Below are 18,345 nucleotides of genomic sequence, written 5' to 3'. Positions count from 1 at the left end.
GTATGCTCTTCTTGCATTCAATGCTTCTGTGGCCTCCACTATCCTGGAGCTCCAGAAGTTACGTAGCATCAGGGAGTCTGAGATATCTCTTGGGAAGTTCTTGGAATGCCATTCTAGATGTCTATATACTTCAGCTGCCCTGTAAGCTGGGCAGGGTTGGCACGTCCTGGTCGAACTATTGAGCCTGACAGGATCTGTGCCTGGACAAAGGCTGCCCACAGCCTGAAGGTTGGCCTAGAGCTCACGTGTGGGCAGGGCCAAGGTTTATCTCAGAAAGTGATTTTGGCTCCGTTTCTACACAGACATCAAGGCACTGCAGTTCACTGCTGTTAACGTTTTGAAAAGCTGCAGAAGTTCCCATCAGAAGAGCTGCCCACAGGTAGATAACCTGTCTAACCACAGGTAGACAACCTCCATGGAAGGACGTCTGAGTCCAGTCATTCCTCCTGCTTGCCTGTGGATGAGGTCTGTTACTCTTTCTTCCCCAAAGTGGTTCACTGAGGGGGATTATGGAACAGGAGAGAAAACCAGGTCCTTTTTCCTTTCTGAGTCATGATATTTAAACATCATTCAAATAAATTAAATTGCTCTTAAAAACGCACTCAATTCATAGAAGTAATTTAATTTCCTCAATTCACTAAAATATTTCAGGAATAAGTCAATATGGCAAAGCCAAGGCTGATGTTCATGACCCTTGAATGGAAAACATCAAAGGCATCGCTGGTGATAACTCATGTGATAAGCAGTGATTTGCTTTCATTTCTTATCTGGTCTTTCACAACCACTGCTGACCTAAAGCATGAATCCTGTAGAACATGCGTGAGCCAGAGATGATGACTGTATCATCTCAGAGAAGGGGCCAGAATACAACTGTGTGGAGAGGGTTTCACAAGATAGAAGGGATGGGAGGTGGTGTCAAATACAGATATGGCTCCAATGCACAGTGGGTATTCAGTTTCTTCTTTGGCTTTACCAACAATGCTTTCTAAGTCCAGGAGGAAATCATTGTAATAATTCCAAATGAGCCTCCACACAAAGTAACAGTATTTGCATAATCACTGCATATTCCAGGCTATGATGAAAGTCAGCAAATGCACTAGACACAGGGCCTTCTTACCTTCTGCCACATGTTGATGAAGAAGAGCTCCCGAGAAACGTTGAACGACACATTGGCATCATAGGCATCATCCCGAGGTTGGAGATGGAGATGTTTAGGGAGATGTTCTTCACAGCCCCCAGAGCTAGATACGGGGTTTTCTCATCAACGCTAAAAGGAAAAACGAATAGCAATAAGTGTGCTGAAACTTTCACTAATATATTAGTAACATGGAATGTAGTGGGTAGCTGAGAGCAGGGGGGGCAGGTGGGAGAAACTCCTCTGGATCAGGACTACAAATCCCAGGAACCCACTAATTAGCCATGTGTTCTGGGATACCCAGTCAGCCCTCATGGACCTCAGCTTCCACATCTAAGCACGGGGCGGGGGCGGTGGTGGGGTGGGGTTCTGTGGTGTGCAGCCTAACTCACTCACTAGGCCATCCTATGGCTCATGTGAAATCTAGTGTATCCAACTTGGAAAATTATAACACATTTAATAACCTAATCGACTTCCCTGGTGGCTCAGATGGTAAAGCGTCTGCCTACAATCAGGAGACCCGGGTTCAATCCCTAGGTCAGGAAGATCTCCTGGAGGAGGAAATGGCAACCCACTCCAGTATTCTTCCCTGGAAAATCCCATGGACAGAAGAGCCCGGTAGGCCATAGTCCATGCGGTTGCAAAGAGTAGGACATGACTGAGAGACTTCACTTTCACCTTCTTTCAATAACCTAATCATGGATTTTGGTTATAGGATAATTCACTCAACTATTTCTAAGCACCTACGACATGCCAATCACTACTTTATAGGCTAGAGAAAGCAGTGAACAAAAGAGAGTTCTTGCCTTCCTGTAGCTTTAAGGAGACAAAAAACATATACACAAAGAATCAAATATACAGGTCAGATTGGGTAAGAGCAATGGAGAAAACTTACAAAGGGTAAGAAGGATAGAAGGCACCATAGTTGGAGGGAGAGTAGGGTGCAATTTTAAATAAGCAGGTTCAGGGAAGCTGCACTGAGGTGGCCTCTCAGTAGAAACCAGAAGGAAGAAAGACAGCAAGATGCACAGAATTTGGGAACTAGCAAAGGAGAAGTCATGCCTGGTGTGTTCAAGGATAGCTAGGAGACTAGTGTGGCTGGAGAAGAATGAGTGAGGTGCAGAGTGGGGAGGGGAATGGGTTTAGTGGTGAAGGGATGGAGTCATCACAAGGACCTTAGTTTGCCTCTGAGACAGGAGATCCTGCAGGGCTCTGAACAGGGGATGATATGGTCTGACTTCCATATTTAAAGGCTCACACTGGCTGTGATGTACATGGTGAGTATACTCAGTCAGAGGGAAAGAGAGCCTGGTGAGAAGGTTCTTATAAGAATTCAGGTATAAGAAAATGGCAGCTCAAACCACGGGGGTAGAAGCTGAGGTTATATTCTAGATGTTTCAAAAATTGTGCCAATATATTTTGCTCACAGATTGGAAGAAGGGTGTTCAGGAAAGAGAAGAGTCAAGGATAGCTGCAAGAATTTTAGATTCAACAACTGGAAGGAAAGAGGTGTCACTTATCAAGATGCAAAAGACCAAAGGTATAGAAGGTCAGCAAAGAACATTCAAATGCCTATTGGATTTTTAAGAAGAGACGCTGAGAGAGTTGGATGTAGCGGTCTGGAGTGGAAGCAGGGGATCAGGGCCAGAGATACGCATTTGGGGTGGATTAGAAGTGACCACTAGGGAATACATGTAAATAGAGAAGGGGGGCTCACACTTAGCAATTAAAGATGATGATAAGCCAGCAAAGGAGACAGAAAAAGAGTGAATAAGGAGACAGGAGAAAATCAAGACAGTCTCCAAGCAGCCACATGCTTCAAGAAAGGAGTAATCAATTTCATCAAATGTGGCAAAGTAACATGAAAAATTAGAACTGGCCTTTGGAATTAGCCATCTGGGGGTCATTGGTGATCTTGATAAGAACTTCTGAAGTGCAGTGTCAGGGATAAAGCTTGTCTGGAGTTGGTCTAAGAGAGGTAGGGGTAGAAGAAATGAAAACAGTGGGCACAGCCAATTCTTTGGAGGAGTTTTTCAGTAAAGGAAAGCAGAGAAATAGGATGACAGCTGGTAGGGGAAATGGCTCAAAGAAATTGCTTTTTATTTTCAGAGAGGAATTAACATGGCATATTTACATGATACTGGGAAGGATCTACTAGACAGAGGGCAAGTAATGAAGATATGACAAGGCACAGTTGCTGGGTGGCCTGGTGAACAAACAGAGGGGCTGGCCTCAGCCGGTATGAAGTGAGAAAACGGGGCACATGGCCCAGATGCATCGGTAGATGTGTGGTAGGAAGAAATCAAAGTTCCCCTGGGAATGCCTCTCCTTTGCAGTGAAATAAAAGCAGAGTCCAAGACCGGGAAGGGAGAGGAGGAGGGAGGAACGTTTGAAGAGGGAGGAGATGGAGGGAAATGGCAGCCCAGGAGAGTGGGGTAAACAGACCTTCAATGAGATGAGGATGGTGGTGGGGACAAGGATGAAGACGCACATGAGACTGACAACTATTAGGTGATGTGAGCTTCAGACAAAAATCACACTGGAGAACAGTCTCTGATTGGCCAACCAGTTGGTAGCAGATGTGATCAAGCCTACGAGGGTTTGAGTGATGGATGTGCATGTGTGCATGCTAAGTTGCTTCAGTCGTGTCTGAGTATTTGTGACCTTATGGATGTAGCCCGCCAGGCTCCTCTGTCCATGGGATTTTCCAGGCAACAACAGGGGACTGGGTGGCCATTCCCTTCTCCAAGGGATCTTCCAGAGTCCAGGAAATTGAACCCGCGTCTCCTGCATTGGCAAGCAGCTTCTTTACCACAAGCGCCACCTGAGAAACCCTGAATGATGGATAGTTGCTATTTTTGGCCACTCAGGATCCTGAAACCTTCCTGTTTGGAGGGAATCTCAAGATTGGTAGGAGAGGAAGATAAGCAGTAGAGGGGGCAGACCCTGCCTTTGCTCTCCTTTTGGTCATTCAAGTGTGGGCACTTAAGTAAGTGCAGTCATGTAACTAAGGGTAGTCAAGTGGCCTCAGTGTGGGTGGTGGATGCTGCCAATTGGGGCCATGAATTCTAAGGGCTGCCCAAAGACACTAGGGCTCTCTGAGATCATCTAAGGCAGTTGCAGAGGAGTTGAGAGCCCAGAGCTGGCATTTTGGGCTAAGCCTTGCCTCTTCTTCCTGCCTAGGCTCTGAACCATATCCTTCCAACAAATTCCTTTTCCACTTAAATTAACATGTTCATTGCTGTTTGCAACCATTAATACAGCATGAAAGAGAAGAAAACTCTCCAAAATCTCAGCACGCTGTAATACTTTGAAATATGGATTTTTGCAAGGGAGGAATCAGCATTACCCATCTATGAAGAGAGGACCTCACTTTCCTGCATGCCTGGCACGTCAACAAGAATAACATATGTAACGAGAGATCTAATGGCCTTGCTTTTGGAAGCAACACTCTGAGGAAACAAACAAGATGTGAAAAATTAACTTGGAGAAAAGCTTCAAATTCTTGAAAGGCCTCCAACAGATGAAGACCTTAACCTCAAGTTATTGTGGCAATTATTTATTATTGTTGGCCATTTTCATTTGAAACAATTGATGGGTTATTTCTGTCCTCCTGTTTGCTTTTGTAAGATTAAAGGAGTAATCCTCAGGCCTTGAAGAATTATGAGAGTGTTAGCCTCACTTTATCTCAAGAAGGAATTGCATAAGCACCCACAAGTAGCTGCAGAAAGTGTCCACTGTTTCCAAATGAAATATTAAGCATACAGACAAGAGAGAAAAGCTGAGGACAATGGGGCAGGGGCTGCCTCCTCACACCAGTGCTGTTGTTCATGTGATCAGCCTCCTCCCCTCGTGTATATATGGCAAGGGATATCTAACCTTTTGCCAGCCCCCAAAGCTCAGGCCTCTATCACTGAATCATGCAGCAAGGTCATTCCCAGGATTTCAAAGTCAAGTGATGCAAACTTGGCTCTATGATTAAGGAAAGCCAGGGACCTTCCAGGGCCGAAAGTGAACTCAGACGTTGTAACAAAAGAATCTTCCAAGCTGTTTTCACTCTTTCCCCACATCTAAAAATCCATGTACAAAACAGTACATCTCTGTTTCCAAAGCTATTCTTAGAAATGCAATGCAGTGTAATTTGCCTGGTGCTGGGTATTTTCAAACAAGTTGTCCTGAAACCTACAACAGCATGAAGAGCTCCTGGTGTCAGTTCCATTTTTAGAGATGAGGAAATCGAGATGCCGTGAGATAAGGTGGCCAAGTTGCTGGGCTTAGAATTCAGTGCCTCCCGTGCCTCTCCACCACAGCCCATGTTCTCCAGCCCCTCTCACTCCTCTAGGAGGTCCTCTTTGGTCTCCCTTCTGAGTGAAATAAATCTCCCGATTAGGAGCTTCTTCAGTCCCAGGACTCCACCAGCTCTTCATGGCATTTCCCAAGGCTGGGTTGACATATTTATTTCCAGGCTATTTGATTAAGGATGATCTCTTCCCCCTACTAGGATCTAGGCACCAGCAGGCAGGAACCTATTTCTGGTTTTGCCTGTCACTGAACCCTCAGGGATAAACGGTGCCTAATTTAGTAGGTGTTCAACAAACTCCTGTTGAATGAATGAATGAATGGCATGGACAACATCCCACAACAGATTGTCGGTTCAACCTTCACATTTACAGGTGAAGATGCTGAGAACCCCACAGGGGAGCCCACTTTGATCAAGGTCACCTGGGCACAAAGGCACTGAGCTGGAACTAGTGCCAAACTGCCTTCGTCACAAAGGCTGCCTGAGCTGTAGCTCTTATATAAACTCCACCTCAGTCAGAAAGGGCTTTGGCAAGAAATGTCTTTTAATGACATCTGAGAAAAACAAGATTCCACAAAGACCAACCCCTCAGACAGGACTGCTGAAAGAATAAACTGGTGGGACACAGCGTTTTTGTGCCAAACATTCCACAGGTGCTTTCTGACTTGCTGAAGAACCATCTTTCTAATGTTCAAGGTATTTTAGTCCCCGAGAAATTTTCCCATTAATTCTAATTTGCTTTCACAGTCTTTTAAGTGGGTCAGACTTCTATGTACACCAATGACTCGTGTACTTTTATACGAAAATCATGATTAGTCATTAACATAAGGTACAAACTGTACAGTTTCTATAAAGCTTATCTTACAGCAGATATCTGAGCTATCAGAAAGGAGTGCACAAGGCTGTATATTGTCACCCTGCTGATTTAACATATGCAGAGTACATCATGCGAAATGCCGGGGTGGATGAAGCACAAGCTGGAATCAAGACTGCTGAAAGAAATATCAATATCAGATATGCACGTGACACCACCCTTAGGGAAGAAAGCGAAGAGGAACTGAAGAGCCTCTTGATGAAAGTGAAAGAGAAGAGTGAAAAACTGGCTTAAAACTCAACATTCATAAAACTAAGATCATGGCAGCCAGTCCCATCGCTTCACAGCAAATAGATGGGGAAATAATGGAAATAGTGACAGACTTAATTTTGGGGGGCTCCAAAATCACTGCAGATGGTGACTGCAGCCATGAATTTAAAAGTGGAAACAGTGAGAGACTTTATTTTTGGGGGCTCCAAAATCACTGCAGATGGTGATTACAGCCATGAAATTAAAAGACACTTGCTCCTTGGAAGGAAAGTTATGATCAACCTAGACAGCATATTAAAAAGCAGAGACATTACTTTGCCAACAATGGTCCATCTAGTTAAAGCTAAGGTTTTTCCAGTAGTCATGTATGAATGTGAGAGTTAGACCATAAAGAAAGTAGACTGCTGAAGAATTAATGCCTTTGAACACTCAGTTGTGTTCGACTCTTTGCGACCCCATGAATTGCAGCACGCCAGGCCTCCCTGTCCATCACCAACTCCTGGAGTTCACTTAAACTGATCTCCATTGAGCCAGTGATGCCATCCAGCCATCTCATCTTCTGTCGTCCCCTTCTCCTCTTGCCCCCAATCCCTCCCAGCATCAGAGTCTTTTCCAATGAGTCAACTCTTCGCATGAGGTGGCCAATGTATTGGCGTTTCAGCTTTAGCATCAGTCCTTCCAATGAACACCCAGGACTAATCTCCTTTAGGATGGACTGGTTGGATCTCCATGCAGTCCAAGGGACTCTCAAGAGTCTTCTCCAACACCACAGTTCAAAATCATTAATTCTTTGGCACTCAGCTTTCTTTATAGTCCAACTCTCACATCCATACATTGACTACTGGAAAAACCATAGCCTTGACTAGATGGACCTTTGTTGGCAAAGTAATGCCTCTGCTTTCTAATATGCTGTCTGGCTTGGTCATAACTTTCCTTCCAAGGAGTAAGCATCTTTTAATTTCATGGCTGCAATCACCATCTGCAGTGATTTTGGAGCCCCCAAAAATAAAGTCTCTCACTGTTTCCACTGTTTCCCCATCTATTTGCATGAAATGATGGGACCAGATGCCATGATCTTAGTTTTCTGAATGCTGAGTTTTAAGCCAAATTTTTCACTCTTCTCTTTCACTTTCATCAAGAGGCTCTTTATTCTTCTTTGTTTTCTGCCATAGGGGTGGTGTCATCTATGTATCTGAGGTTATTGATATTTCTTCTGGCAATCTTGATTCCAGCTTGTGTTTCATCCAGCCTAGCATTTCTCATGATGTACTCTACATATAAGTTAAATAAGCAGGGTGACAATGTACAGCCTTGATGTACTCCTTTTCCTATTTGGAATTAGTCTGTTGTTCCATGTCCAGTTCTAACTGTTGCTTCGTGATCTGCATATAGATTTCTCAAGAGGCAGGTCAGGAGGCCTGGTATTCCCATTTCTTGGAGAATTTTCCACAGTTTATTGTGATCCACACAGTCAAAGGCTTTGGTGTAGTCAATAAAGCAGAAATAGATGTTTTTCTGGAACTCTCTTGCTTTTTCGATGATCTAGTGCATGTTGGAACTTGATCTCTGGTTCCTCTGCCTTTTCTAAAACCAGCTTGAATATCTGGAAGTTCACAGTTCACATACTGCTGTAGCCTGGCTTGGAGAATTATTACTTTACTAGTGTGTGAGATGAGTCCAACTGTGCAGTAGTTTGAACATTCTTTGGCACTGCCTTTCTTTGGGAAAAGGGGCCTGAGTAAAGTATACTAAGACATACTAATCCAATTGAGTGTATTCCAATCAACTGTGTTTGAGTTTGCAAAACTTCTTATACTGTTATTAGGACTGACGTTATATTTGTGACCCACAGCTATATTTGATAATGACAACTATAATAATAGTGTGCTCAATGTGCTACTAAATTGTGCCTAACTCTTTGAGACCCCATGGGCTGTAGCCCTCCAGGCTCCTCTGTCCATGGGATTTTTCAGACAAGAATATTGAAGTGGGTTGCCATTTCTTCCTCCAGGGGATCTTCCTGACCCAGGGACAGAACCCCAGTCTCCTGCATTGATGGGCAGATTCCTTACCACTGAGTCATCTGGAAACCCCTTCACAGATAACTGCCTTGTTGTGGAGTGAAGAGGCTTGTGTAACTCAAAGAACCTATGAGCCATGCCAGGTAGGGCCACCCAAGACAGATGGGTCATAGTGGAGAGTTCTGACAAAACAAGATCCACTGTAGGAGGGAATGGAAACCACCCCAGTATACTTGCTGTGAGAACCTCATCAACTGTTTAAAAAGACAAAAAGATCTGACCAAGGTCAGAAGGTTTCCAATATGCTGTTAGGGAAGAGTAGAAGAAAACTACTAATAGCCCCAGAAAGAATGAAGCTGCTGGGCCAAAGTACAATCAACGCTCAGCTGTGGATGTGTCTGGTGATGGAAATAAAATCTGATGCTGCAAAGTACTGCATGGGAATCTGGAATGTTAGGTCCAAGAATCAAGGTAAATTGAACATGATGAAGCAGGAGATGGTAGGAATAAACATTGACATCTTAGGAATCTATGAACTAAAATGGACAGGAATGGGCAAATTTAATTCAGATGACCATTATATCTACTACTGCGGACAAGAATCCCATAGAAGAAATGGAGTAGCCCTCATAATCAACAAAACAGTCCAAAATGCTGTACTTGGGTGCAACCTCAAAAATGACAGAATGATCTTGGTTCATTTCCAAGGCAAGTCATTCAACATCACAGTAATCCAAGTCTATGGCCCTACCACCAATGCCGAAGAAGTTGAGGTTGATCAGTTCTTTGAAGACCTAGAAGACCTCCTAGAACTAACACTAAAGAAATATGTTCTATTCATCATTGGGGATTGTAATGCAAAAGCAGGAAGTCAAGAGATACCTGGAGTAACAGGTAAGTTTGGCCTTGGAGTACAAAATGAAGCAGAGCAAAGGCTATCTGAATTCTGCCAAGAGAATGCACTGGTCATAGCAAGCTCCCTTTTTCAACAACACAAAAGACTACTTTACACATGGCTATCGCCAAATGGTCAATACCCAAATCAAATTGATTACATTCTTTGTAGCTGAAGATGGAGAAGCTGTGTACAGTCATCAAAAACAAGACCTGGAGCTGACTGTGGCTCAGATAATCAGTTTCTCATAGCAAAATTTGGGCTTAAAATGAAGAAAGTGGGGAAAACCACTAGGCCATCCAGGTAGGACTTAAATCAAATCCCCTATGAATATGCAGCAGAGGTGATGAATAGAGTCAAGGGATTAGATCTAGATAACAGTGTGCCTGAAGAATGTGGACAGAGTTCCGTAATACTGTACAGAAGGCATCGAACAAAACCATCCCAAAGAAAAAGAAAAGCAAGAAGGCAAACTGGTTATCTGAGGAGGCTTTACAAATAGCTGAAGAAAGAAGAAAAGCAAAAAGCAAGGAAGAAAGGGAAAGGTACACGCAAATAAATGCAGAGTTCCAAAGAATAACAAGGAGAGACAGGAGGGCCTTCTTCAATGAATAATGTTTAAAAATAGAGGAAAACAACAGAAGGGGAAAGACTAGAGGTCTCTTCAGGAAAACTGGAAATATCAAGGGAATATTTTGCCCAAAGACGAGCACAGTAAAGGACAGAAATGGTAGAGACCTAGGAGAAGCTGAAGCAATCAAGAAGAGATGGGAAGAATACATGGAAGAACTGTACAAAAAAGATCTTAATAAACCTGATAACCATGATGTTGTGGTCAGTCACCAAGAGCCAGACATCCTGGAGTGCAAAGTCAGGTGGGCCTTAGGAAGCACTGCTGTCAATAAAGCTAGAGGATGTAATGGAATTCCAGTAAAGCTATTCAAAACTCTAAAAGATGATGCTATAAAAGTGTTGCACTCAATATGTCAGCAAATCTGGAGGGCATAGCAGTGGCCACAGGACTGGAAAATGTCAATCCTCATCCCAATTCCCAAGAAGAGAGTACTAAAAAATGTTTAAACTATTGGACAATTGCACTCATCTCCCATGCTAATAAGGTCATGCTTAAAATCTTGCATGCTAGGCTTCAGTATTATGTGAACCAAGAACTTTCAGATACCCAAGCTGGGTTTTAGAAAAGGCAGAGGAACCAGAAATCAAACTGCCAACATTTGCAGGATCAAAGAGAAAGCAAGGGAATTCCAGAAAAACATGTACATCTGTTTCGTTGACTAAAGCCTTTTACTGTATAGATCATAACAAACTGTGGAAAGCTCTTAAAGAGATGGGAATACCAGACCATCTTATCTGTCTCCTGAGAAACCTGTATGTGGGTCAAGAAGCAACAGTTAGAACCCAATTGGAACAACTGATTGGTTCAAAATTGAGAAAGGAATACAACAGGGCTGTCTGCTGTCAACCTGTTTGTTTAACTTATATGCTAAGTGCATCATGAGAAATGCCAGGCTGGATGAGTTATAAACTGGGATTAAGATAGGTGGGAGAAACATCAGCAATCTCAGATATGCAGATGATACCACTCTAATGGCAGAAAGCAAAAAGTAACTAAAGAACTAAAGATGAAGGTGAAGGAGGAGACTGAAAAGGCTGGCTTGAAACTAAACATTAAAAAAAAAAAAAAACTAAGATCATGGCATCAAGCCCCATTAGTTCATGGTAAATAGAAGGGGAAAAGGTGGAAGCAGTGACAGATTTCCTCTTCTTGGGCTCTAAAATCACTGCAGATGGTGACTGCAGCCATGAAATCAGAAGATGATTGCTTCTTGGCAGGAAAGCAAACAAGCGTGTTGAAAAGCAGAGAGAGACATCACTCTGCTAAGAAAGGTCCATATAGTCAAGGCTATGGTCTTCCCAGTGGTCATGTATGGTTATGAGAGCTGGACCGTAAAGAAGGCAGAGCACCAAAGAATTGATGACTCCTGAGAGTCCCTTGGACAGCAGGGAGATCAAACCGGTCAATCTTAGGGGAAACCAACCCTGAATACTCACTGGAAAGACTGATGATGAAGCTGAAGCTCCAGTATTTTGGTCACCTGATACAAAGAGTCAACCCACTGGAAAAGTCCCTGATGCTGGGAAAGACTGCGGGCAGAGGGAGAAGAGGGAGTCAGAGGATGAGATGGCTGGATAGTATCACCGATGCAATAGACATGAACGTGGGCAGACTCCAGGAGATGGGGAGGGACAGGGAGGCCTGGCATGCTTCAGTCCATGGGGTGGCAGAGTCAGACACAACTGGGAAACTGAATAACATCTGCAAAGCCCAGGATAACAGTGTAGGGCAGTCAAATCCATCTATTCTTCCTGCCCTGCCTTCCTCCTTCCACCCTCCTGCCTATCGTCCCTCCCTTCCTCTTTCTAATCATTTATCTAGCCATCACTTTTTAAGACTACCTGCTCAACTGAGGCACCACGGATACAAATTCCATCCCTCAGGAAGTTCACAGTCCAGTGAAGGAAACAAACAGGTGAGATATAATCTGATGTCAATGTGTGCTAAGAGATAAGGAAACATCCTTATGAGATCCTTTATGTGATGAGAGTACAAAGAAGGGATTCTGCAGGGACAGTGAGGTTAGGAGAGGGCCATGGGGGATATTAGGCGAGGTATTATCAAGGAAGTGAACCATGAATCCTACAATTAATGGGATGATAGCCCTGTCAACAAAAATGTGGCCGACTGACTATTCACACACATACACGCACACACCCTAGTTCTTCCGTTCATGGAAGTCATATTAAAAAGGACACTGTGAAGCGGAACATATTCTCCCACAGGAGAAATGTCAGAATTGGGGCTGCATTCCTGAGTAAGCATTCAGCATCCAACAAATCACAGATATCCTCAACAATGTGCCATAAAAGCAATGACATAAATCATAGCCACTGCAATTGAAAATCATAAAGAATGATGCCTATTCTTAAAAATGAGCAGACATCATAAAATCAGAAATGGAATTCGACAGCTGAATGGGAACTCATTTGCGTTATCATTTTGCAGATAAAGGCCAGAATTAACCACTTTCCTGCAGCCACACAGCAGACAGTGCCAGAGCCAGGCAGCCATCCTAATTTCTGGTCCAGCGATCCTCCTTCTATGCCCATTACTCCTGAAGTACATAAAAATACAACTAAATGGTATAAAATTTACATAAAACTTATTTGGGTATAAGATGAGAAAGGAAATTGTAGTTGCTTTCTTACCATTTCAAATATTTAGAACACTGAGTGGTGCCACCTCTTTACGAAAGCTATTGGGGGTGCTTATTTTCCTCTTGACAATTTTCCTTGAAATTGGTGGAGGCAATCAGGATGATTTCAGATGCCTTCAGCAGCTCTGTTGGGCAATCTCCTTCTTGGCACTTTGTTGACAACTATCAGAGCCTTTTAACAATTAGTGCTTAAAATTACAAACATGAAAAAAAATCCATAAAACCACAGATCCTCATCTGATGTCTTCCTATAAGAAATATGAGCAAAAAGCACCAAATAAACTGAGTACTACGTGAAGGAGCTGCACCATGAAGTGGATAAGAGAAGTCACGCCAAAGGAACAGGTGCTGGATAAGATGAAAGAGAAATACATAGTGAAGAAATCACTGTAGACTGAAGTTATCATAAGAAGTTCCGTAAGAGATGTAGAAATGAGTCACATCTTTCAAGGATAAGGGGCATGAGGGGTGGATAAAAAGGAAGGACATTCCAGGCAGAGAAAAAAACCCAACAGATATAGGGATAGAAATGACTCAGAAATAATAAGAAAAGAGGCAGGATATTCTTAGCAAAATGATGGCTAGAAGGCAAATAGAATATGTAGGATGTGCCCAGATTCCCATGGACCTTGAATGTCAGAGTTCTGACTTTATCCTTGTAGGCCAGTAAACTTTACAGTCATTTTGGGTCACTAATCCCAAGTGTGTTGCAAGTCATTTGATAATATACAATAAGTCACCAAAGAAAGGTATTGTAAAACACAGTAGGTTATGGGTGGTTCTGCTCCTGTTCCTAGGGGCCTTTTCACTACAGCCTCCAAGGCTGCAATTCTATCTGCTACCATCGCCATCTTTTACTGGAGGACTTTTTTTTTTTTTTTGCTGCAGGTCAGTTAAGTGCCTAAGAATTAAGCCACTGATATTCTCTGTAGCAGCCCTCAACCAATGACTGATGGGAACTGGCATGTAATTACCCCAGCTTCCTCGTTGAGTGAGTGGGTCAACCCTGAAGTGCAAGTTCCAGATCTGTGCTGTCAGATACTGTAGCCACAGGACACATGTACCTTTTGAGCACTGACAATGCGGCAGATCTGAATTAGTATAAAAGGTTCCAAAGACTCGGTGCAATAAGGCAAACAAGGATTTAAAAATCTCAAACATTGCTTTTGCATTAATGACATGTTTAAGTGATTTTTGATATTCTAAATAAAATTTGTCACATAAGTTCCACTTTAATTTTTCAGTGTGACTACCAGAAAGCAGTCAGAAAGTTCAAAATTGCCTATGTGGCTTATATTATATTTCTATTTGCCAGAACTGTTCTAGCCTCTCAGTAAATTCTACATATTTTATTTTTAATATATTGCTGATTTGTGACTAGTTTTCAGTGGTATAGTTTTGCTCATATGAAGCAGAGGTCTAGGATAAATAAACTGGGGTAAAAACAAAATTGAGTATTTAAAGACATAAAATTGATATTAGCTTCCTGAAACTCACTCAGTTGTAAAAGGCTGTAATACATATTGTAAGATACATATATATATATTTTTTTAAAGGAAAGGTACCCCGCATATGTACTTTTCTTCCTCAGAAAGTAATTTTTGAATTTTACCAAAACCTGATGCCCCAAGTAGTGCTCTGGGCAGGTGAACCTCATGGGTTGCATGTGACATGGTAGGAGAAAGGAAGGAAGCCACACAGATCTAGGCCATAGGAATGCCTTCAACTGTCCCATCTGTGCAGTGGAGGAAGAATTTACATGCTGACTCCAGTTACTGGTTGATGGCTGATGTGGGAGAGAGAGGGCATCTCTTTCAGCACCTCTGGCCCACTACCCAGTGGGCAGAGCAGGCAGATAGATGCAGTTTCTGGAGCCAGACACCAGGCCAGCACACAAGAGTAAAGAGATTTGACATCACTAACAGTGCCTGCTGATGGAGGCCCTATACCAACTTTATGACCCAGTGAATGAGGCCTTGAGGTCTGTTGCTGGCAGGTCACATCAGCTAATCCTGTTATCTTTGACCAACTGGAAGGGGCTCAAGGCTGTGGAGAAACCCCTCTCCAACCCTTGTGATCCACATTCTGTTCACTTGCCTTCTTGTGCAACTGTCACAAGGATCCAACTCAGATGCCACAGTCTCCATTTCTTCCCACGGACCTAGGAAACATAGGTATGGGTGACCGAACACACCCCTTCCCCAGAGCTGGCTACCGATGGCTTGCACCAAGGGTGCTGTTCTGGTTGTCTATGACTGGAAATCACTCTTAATAGAAGACTAGGGCTGTCCCAGCCCCAATCTAGTGCACCTTAAGACAGACAGGGTACCACCCTTGCTGAATCTGAGGGTGGTATCTGAATTTCTGAGCTTCCTCAGTGCCATTCACTTTGAGAAGAATAACCAGGGACCAATATGAGAAAATACAGATGGCAGCAAGCACAAGTTTATGAGCCCATTTCTGCAAGGCATGCACTCCTAACACTGTCCTTAGCTTTCCAACCCAAGAACGCAATTGCCAATACCTCCAAGGCACAAGTGTTGACACCACTTTGTCCTGGAATGTCATCATGGTTATTACTCTTCAGCCTCTGTTCACCCCACAGACTGAACACTTTTATAGTTAAGTCTACTGCTGTATATGAGAGTTGGTCCAAAGCCCCTGAGAGTCTTCATTACAGAAGCACTTGCATTCAAAGAGCCAGATCGGAGGCCGCTCCTCTGTAACACAGGCAACTCCTTAGCAATCTAAACTAAACCATATAAAAACTCATTTTCATATCTGAAAATCCCGACATTTTTATATCTTCAAAGAACAAAGCTGCCAACATCAGCCTTTAGAAGTAAGATGCTAGTGGAAATGCCCTCACCACATTCTGTACACACAGAGGATTATGAAGAATAAGCTATGTCCTGGGGAGTAAATGATAAAAACGTCTCCAAGAGAGATGCAATAACACCCATTTTTATAAGGTCAAAGTTTAGAGATGCATGGTCTTTTAAAGCTGAAATGGACTCCAGAATTGATTATAGAGCAATCTCCTCCCTATTTTGCAGACAAAGACATTGAGTACAAAATAATGTACGTGGCTTAAGAACCTATTGCGTGACTTGTGGTAGTATCATTCTACCTAGTGGCCACGCCAGGATTCAAACCCACTGCACCAGTAAAGGTCTAGCTTAGAAAACAGAGTTCAACCTTATCTTTGACAAAAGACGCAAGACTATACAATGGAGAAAAGATAATCTCTTTAACAAGCGGTGCTGGGAAAACTGGTCAACCACTTGTAAAAGAATGAAACTAGAACACTTTCTAACACAAAACACAAAAATAAACTCAAAATGGATTAAATATCTAAACGTAAGACCAGAAACTATAAAACTCCTAGAGGAGAACATAGGCGAAACACTCTCTGACATACATCACAGCAGGATCCTCTATGACCCACCTCCCAGAATATTGGAAATAAAACCAAATATAAACAAATTGGGCCTAATTAAAATTAAAAGCTTCTGCACAACAAAGGAAACTATAAGCAAGGTGAAAAGACACCCTTCAGAATGGGAGAAAATAATAGCAAATGAAGCAACTGACAAACAACTAATCTCAAAAATATACAAGCAATTCCTGCAGCTCAATTCCAGAAAAATAGATGACCCAATCAAAAAATGGGCCAAAGAACTAAACAGACATTTCTCCAAAGAAGACATACAGATGGCTAACAAACACAAGAAAAGATGCTCAACATCACTCATTATCAGAGAAATGCAAATGAAAACCACAATGAGGTACCATTTCACGCCAGTCAGAATGGCTGCGATCCAAAAGTCTACAAGCAATAAATGCGGGAGAGGGTGTGGAGAAAAGGGAACCCTCTCACACTGTTGGTGGGAACGCAAACTAGTACAGCCACTATGGAGAACAGTGTGGAGATTCCTTAAAAAACTGGAAATAGAACTGCCTTATGACTCAGCAATCCCACTACTGGGCATACACACTGAGGAAACCAGAATTGAAAGAGACACGTGTACCCCAATGTTCATCATAGCACTGTTTATAATAGCCAGGACATGGAAGCAACCTAGATGTCCATCAGCAGACGAATGGATAAGAAAGATGTGGTACATATACACGATGGAGTATTACTCAGCCATTCAAAAGAATATATTTGAATCAGTTCTAATGAGGTAGATGAAACTGGAGCCTATTATACAGAGTGAAGTAAGCCAGAAAGAAAAACACCAATGCAGTATACTAACGCATATATATGGAATTTAGAAAGATGGTAACGATGACCCTGTATGCAAGACAGCAAAAGAGACACAGATGTACAGAACAGTCTTTTGGACTCTGTGAGAGAGGGAGAGGGTGGGATGACTTGGGAGAATGGCATTGAAACATGTATAATATCATATATGAAATGAATCGCCAGTCCAGGTTTGATGCAGGATACAGGATGCTTGGGGCTGGTGCACTGGGATGAGCCAGAGGGATGGTACGGGGAGGGAGGTGGGAGAGGGGTTCAGGATGGGGAGCACGTGTACACCCATGGCAGATTCATGTTGATATATGACAAAACCAATAAAATATTGTAAAGTAATTAGCCTCCAATTAAAATAAATAAATTTATATTGAAAAATTATATTAATTAAACTAAAAAAAAAAAAAGGAAGAAAACAAGAATCTCTGTCAGGTAGTTCTCTGAAAGGGATTAAAATGAGGAATTGGGTACAAAGGTGCTGGAAGAACTGAAAGAGAAAACAAGGAGAGATGAGGAAAACCAGGGATTAAGAGCAACTGTTAGAAGATAGAGGGACAGTGGGTGCGGGTTGTGACCAGAGCTGGGACTGCCCAGAAGGGGATGAGACCACAGAGGGGATACAGGTATTGCCAGAGATACTGCATGAAGTGGGTGGCATTAAGGAGAAATATCTTGACTTTTCTCCTTTTTCCCTCTAACCTCTCACTGGCCAAATTTAACAGGAAGTTTGTTGGCAAAGGAGCCTGGGACATGTAGTTTTCCAGAGTTAGGCCCCCTAGGAGCAGGGCAAAGAAAGGTGGTGAATGGATTAATGCACGACGGTTTTAGATTCTTAGTCCCTTACTCTTTCTTGGCTTGTAACAAGTTGGGGAAGCTATCCTTTCCCCAGTTTTCTCATGGTGGATTCTGGACAAGGAAACCTTGAGTTCCAGCAAGGGACTACAAAGCAGTCAGTCAAAAATCCCTCTTTCCTACAGGGATGGAATTGTTTTTGTCTTGATGGCTTATTTTAGTTAGTTTACTTTGTTTGCTACTTAGTTTAATTAGTTTTACTCCCTATTCCAGTACCTCTCACTGAAACATGAAAATACAAATCCAAATACCAATTGTCACTGTCATGAAAAATCATTAAAGTTTCCTGATTTGAAGGTTATAGCTATTGTGGCAAGAATTTAGGAATTTATTTTATTAACCAAGGCCATTAAGAAAGATATCACTTCTTTTTTTTTTCATAAAAACATTCTTTTAGTCAAAAAAACATATATATATATATCACCAAGAAACACCCAAAAAAGATACTACCTAAAAGGTACAATTTTGGCTAGATTTAAGAAATCAAATCTAATCTTGTTTTAT

At 42.5% G+C, this 18,345-nt stretch overlaps 1 protein-coding gene across 1 annotated transcript in view; it reads right to left on the bottom strand.

Annotated features, from left to right (window-relative positions):
• ITGA9 (integrin subunit alpha 9) overlaps window positions 1-18,345 on the bottom strand; it is a 366,537-nt gene that overhangs the window by 137,763 nt on the left and 210,429 nt on the right. Inside the window, 2 exon segments of the mRNA XM_070360514.1 lie at window positions 1,118-1,191; window positions 1,194-1,267. Of these exon segments, the coding sequence (XP_070216615.1) occupies window positions 1,118-1,191; window positions 1,194-1,267 (148 nt within the window).

Source organism: Bos mutus, chromosome 22 (genome assembly GCF_027580195.1).
Source record: "Bos mutus isolate GX-2022 chromosome 22, NWIPB_WYAK_1.1, whole genome shotgun sequence".
Classification (NCBI taxonomy): domain Eukaryota; kingdom Metazoa; phylum Chordata; class Mammalia; order Artiodactyla; family Bovidae; genus Bos; species Bos mutus.
This window is presented reverse-complemented; position numbering and strand designations above follow the sequence as displayed.